This window comes from Herpailurus yagouaroundi, unplaced genomic scaffold, assembly GCF_014898765.1.
Source record: "Herpailurus yagouaroundi ecotype Mexico unplaced genomic scaffold, PumYag 160, whole genome shotgun sequence".
Classification (NCBI taxonomy): Eukaryota; Metazoa; Chordata; class Mammalia; order Carnivora; family Felidae; genus Herpailurus; species Herpailurus yagouaroundi.
The window spans coordinates 37,134,940-37,140,086 of record NW_024412401.1 but is presented as its reverse complement, the minus strand read 5'-3'; the positions used below and the strand labels follow the sequence as shown (position 1 = coordinate 37,140,086).

The 5,147-nt window shown below is 44.9% G+C and overlaps 1 protein-coding gene across 1 annotated transcript in view; it reads right to left on the bottom strand.

The window, feature by feature from the left end:
• Positions 1–5,147, bottom strand: part of CUNH9orf43 (chromosome unknown C9orf43 homolog) — a 21,001-nt gene that overhangs the window by 5,574 nt on the left and 10,280 nt on the right. The window contains exons 6-8 of the mRNA XM_040482042.1: positions 2,432–2,489; positions 1,525–1,694; positions 454–618 (exon numbers count right to left, since the gene is read on the bottom strand). Of these exons, the coding sequence (XP_040337976.1) occupies positions 454–618; positions 1,525–1,694; positions 2,432–2,489 (393 nt within the window). The remainder of the gene's footprint in view (positions 1–453; positions 619–1,524; positions 1,695–2,431; positions 2,490–5,147) is intronic.

Genomic DNA, 5,147 nt, shown 5'->3' with positions numbered 1-5,147 from the left:
AAGGGGGAGAAGAAGGAGAAGGGGGAAGGAGGAGGGGAAAGAGGAGGGGAAGGAGAAGGAGGAGATGGAGAAAGAGGAGGGGCGGGAAGAGAGGAAGGGGAAGGGGCAAAGGAAGAAGAAGAGAAGCTCTACTGAAGTCCTTTCCTTTTCCCAAAATGTATCCCTCAAATGCAGGTACCCATCTAGCCAACGAGCACTTTTTGAGAACCCAGTGCGGGCAACGTCATACCAGGAGCTATGGAGAGAGGAAACGGTGCGGAAGTGCAGAAGACACAGAGAATGTTGCTGTCCTCAAGCCCCTCCCCATGCATTTGCTTTCACTACATACAGCCCAGCCCTTCTATGGGGCTTGAGTCCAGCATGGAAGGATAGAGAGAAAGAATAGAAAGTCGCCTCCTCCAGCCTTGGAAAGTAACGAGTTGGGATTTGCATCTAGACATCCCTCTCCGAGGCCCCCTGGCTCTTACCTGCAGGGCGAGGCGGTGCACAGATAAAAACATCTTTGCAGAAATGGCACTGTCAGGTCGGCTCTTCTCCAGGGCAAGTTTCTTCTTCATCATGGCCAATTGCGTCTTCATCTCCAGAGAAGGCCTGGCTTTCCCTTCATCAGGCAAAAGGCTGAAGGGGACAGAGACAGCCAGACAGTCAGTGACAGTTGTTCCTGGAGAGTGTGGCTGAGGAAAAAGAGATGAAAAGGGCCACAAATCTGAATACATTTTCCACTTTGGGCCTGAAAATACCTGTACCAACAGGTGTTTTCAGCTCCCTGAGGACAGGCATTTCTTACCCCCATTTCGCAAATAAGGGAATGAAATGTAAGATGCTAGTTAAATTACCACAATGCACAAAACCAGGAAGTTTCAAGGCAAAATCCAAAGGTTGTCTCACTCCAAACCACATTTCCCTTCTGCCTCCCACTTACCCATAACTCATCTATAGAAAGAAGAGAGTGGGGGGCGACTGGCTGGCTCAGTCCACAGAGCAGGCAACTCTTGATCTACGGATCATGAGTTCAAGCCCCACATTGGGCATAGAGCTTACTTTAAACACAAAAAGGCGGGGGGCGTCTGGGGGGCTCAATCGGTTAAGCGTCCGACTTCGGCTCAGGTCACGATCTCACGGTTTGTGAGTTCAAGCCCCACATCGGGCTCTGTGCTGACAGCTCAGGGCCTGGAGCTTGATTCAGATTTTGTGTCTCCCTCTTTCTCTGCCCCTCCCCCACTCACACTCTGTCTCTCTCAAAAGTAAATAAACATTAAAAAAAGTTTTTTTAAGTTAGAAGACAGTAACAGTTCTCGTGGAGGTTCAAGTGAGAGAATATACATAATGTGCTTATTTATTTAGCACAGGGCCTGGCAAGTGTAAGTACTTGGTAAATGGTGGCACACTGGTAAGTCTAAGAACTCACTGCACAAGTAAGGGGACAGTTTTGTCCCTACTCAGAATAAGCAGGCTACTAGCCCCTTCTCTGCTTCGGAGAAGAGCAGGTGCTCTGGCTCTACCGCAGGCTCACAGGACACTCACTTCTTTAACAGATCCTGAGGTAATGGTTCCAAGTCAAATTGGTTCCAGAAAGGTATGGACTCTGAAGTTAGTTGCTCAAAAATGTGTACTGGCAAGGGGGGAGGCACATTCATCCTTGGAGGTCCCAGCTGTGTTTCCCTTTTCTGCTTTCTGTAGAGAAAATGGTCTTTCTAGAAAAGCAACAGCGAAGACAAAGCACTCCTTTCAGAGCCACTCCTTCCCATGAACATCCCAGCCTCCTAGACACAACCCTGGCAAGCCAAACCCCTGGTCTCCAGACCCACTCCAGCAGCACCCTCCTCTGCACTGTGAGGGCCACCACATTTTCGCTCCCTGGCTCCCCATCCTATTGCTGAATTCAGATCTACAGGGACTAGTTGTTTCATTTTCCCAAAAGGTTATTAATTCATTCACTGAGAAAACTGAACAAGTATTTGTTGGCCAGTGATGTGCCAGGCACAGGGCTGGGGCTGGGGATTCAGCAGTGAACAACATGGAGTAATCTTCCCGCTCTGTGACTTACTCAGGGTTACATTTACTCATAAGGGGGGGCATGAGAATGAGAAACTCAACTCCATTATAACCCCTAGTCCACTGAAGTTCTCTTTTTGTCACACTGGGAATTTGTCTTTAATCGGCCAAAAATTCCCCCTGAATACCCAACACTTCCTCCTAACTTCTCTTCAAGATACTATTCACCTTCCTACAGGGAGGAGGTAGAGAAGAGAGTCTCAGAATAGAAAATGCTTTGGTAATTATTCCCTAAGAGGGGTTTTCTTTTGCAGATTTTGTTCATTTAAAAAGAATGGAGAAAGGGGGAATGTAGTTGAAAGGAAAAATGAAATAAAATAACCAAAACTCTGTACAGAGTAATATCATAAAGGTTTGACCAAAACCTCAAACTTACAGCTACACAGTTCATTCTGCCATCCTGGCTGGAGACAATGCGCTTCTTCTCAGCTGGTCTTGAAACAAGAAAAACCACAACTTATTCCCAGCCATCTTAAACAGAAGCACCACGGGTATTTGTGAATGGTGACCATGAAGATTTCCATCCTCTATTCAGTACTCAAAGATGGCTGGCTAGAAGTCCAAAGGCACCAACTACCCAGAAGCTGCTAAAATCAAGACCTAACCTTACATCTAAATTAGGTTCCCTACCATTCTCTCTTATGGTCCCGTTATTTGATTTCATAGCATTAATCTAAATGAGTAAGTATATACTTAGGTGTGGTGATGTGTGTAAGGTCTGAATCCCCCACCACCACCCTAAGACTGTAGGAGGTCAAGGACCAAAGTCAATTTGGTTTTTCACTGAATTCTCACTGCTCACCATAGAGGAGATACTCAAGTATTTTTTTGTACTGTCATCTTCCTCCTCCTTGCCTGGAACATGGATATGATGGCTGGAGCTCTAGCAGTCAACTTAGACCTTAAAAGCCCCCATGAAACACCTTGAGAAAATGAAACCCATGGGCTAAGGATGATGACCAGAGAGCCAAAAGGAGCTCTGGTTTCTGATTACCTCATGGAGTTGACATACCAGCCCTGGCCCACCCACATCTGGGTTTTTTGTTTTTTGTTTTTTGTTTTTTTTACATAAAAGGAAATAAACCCTTAGGGGCTTTTTGTTTACATCACACACACACACACACACACACACACACTCACATACCCACACACACAAATGCATGTATGCAGAATCACTGACAAGAACTTTTTTTTTTTTACACTAAAGATAGTATTATTCTTTATTTTTTTTATTTATTTTTTTTTATTTTTTATTTATATATGAAATTTATTGTCAAATTGGTTTCCATACAACACCCAGTGCTCATCCCAAAAGGTGCCCTCCTCAATACCCATCACCCACCCTCTCCTCCCTCCCACCCCCCATCAACCCTCAGTTTGCTCTCAGTTCTCAACAGTCTCTTATGCTTTGGCTCTCTCCCACTCTAACCTCTTTTTTTTTTTTTTTCCTTCCCCTCCCCCATGGGTTCCTGTTAAGTTTCTCAGGATCCACATAAGAGTGAAACCATATGGTATCTGTCTTTCTCTGTATGGCTTATTTCACTTAGCATCACACTCTCCAGTTCCATCCACGTTGCTACAAAAGGCCATATTTCATTTTTTCTCATTGCCACGTAGTATTCCATAGTGTATATAAACCACAATTTCTTTATCCATTCATCAGTTGATGGACATTTAGGCTCTTTCCATAATTTGGCTATTGTTGAGAGTGCTGCTATGAACATTGGGGTACAAGTGCCCCTATGCATCAGTACTCCTGTGTCCCTTGGATAAATTCCTAGCAGTGCTATTGCTGGGTCATAGGGTAGGTCTATTTTTAATTTTCTGAGGAACCTCCACACTGCTTTCCAGAGCGGCTGCACCAATTTGCATTCCCACCAACAGTGCAAGAGGGTTCCCGTTTCTCCACATCCTCTCCAGCATCTATAGTCTCCTGATTTGTTCATTTTGGCCACTCTGACTGGCGTGAGGTGATATCTGAGTGTGGTTTTGATTTGTATTTCCCTGATAAGGAGCGACGCTGAACATCTTTTCATGTGCCTGTTGGCCATCCGGATGTCTTCTTTAGAGAAGTGTCTATTCATGTTTTCTGCCCATTTCTTCACTGGGTTATTTGCTTTTCGGGTGTGGAGTTTGGTGAGCTCTTTATAGATTTTGGATACTAGCCCTTTGTCCGATATGTCATTTGCAAATATCTTTTCCCATTCCGTTGGTTGCCTTTTAGTTTTGTTGGTTGTTTCCTTTGCTGTGCAGAAGCTTTTGATCTTCATAAGGTCCCAGTAATTCACTTTTGCTTTTAATTCCCTTGCCTTTGGGGATGTGTCGAGTAAGAGATTGCTACGGCTGAGGTCAGAGAGGTCTTTTCCTGCTTTCTCCTCTAAGGTTTTGATGGTTTCCTGTCTCACATTCAGGTCCTTTATCCATTTTGAGTTTATTTTTGTGAATGGTGTGAGAAAGTGGTCTAGTTTCAACCTTCTGCATGTTGCTGTCCAGTTCTCCCAGCACCATTTGTTAAAGAGACTGTCTTTTTTCCATTGGATGTTCTTTCCTGCTTTGTCAAAGATGAGTTGGCCATACGTTTGTGGGTCTAGTTCTGGGGTTTCTATTCTATTCCATTGGTCTATGTGTCTGTTTTTGTGCCAGACAAGAACTTTTTTCTAAATTTTTTTTTAATGTTTTTATTTATTTCTGAGACAGAGCATGAGCAGGGGAGGGGCAGAGAGAGAGGGAGACACAGAATCGGAAGCAGGCTCCAGGCTCCGAGCTGTCAGCACAGAGGCCGACGCGGGCCTCTAACTCACGGACTGTGAGATCATGACCTGAGCTGAAGTCAGACGCTTAACTGACTGAGCCACCCAAGCGCCCCTCTGATAGGATCATTTAAAAAACAAAAAACAAAAAAACAATGAGGGGCTCTTGGGTAGCTCAGTTGATTAAGCATCTGACTCTTGATTTCAGCTCAGTCATGATCTCACAGTTCATGAATTCCAGCCTCGCATCAGTCTGTCAGTTCCAGCCCCGCGTCTGCACTGTGAGTACAGAGCCTACTTGGGATTCTCTCTCTCTCTCTCTCTCTCTCTCTCTCTCTCTCA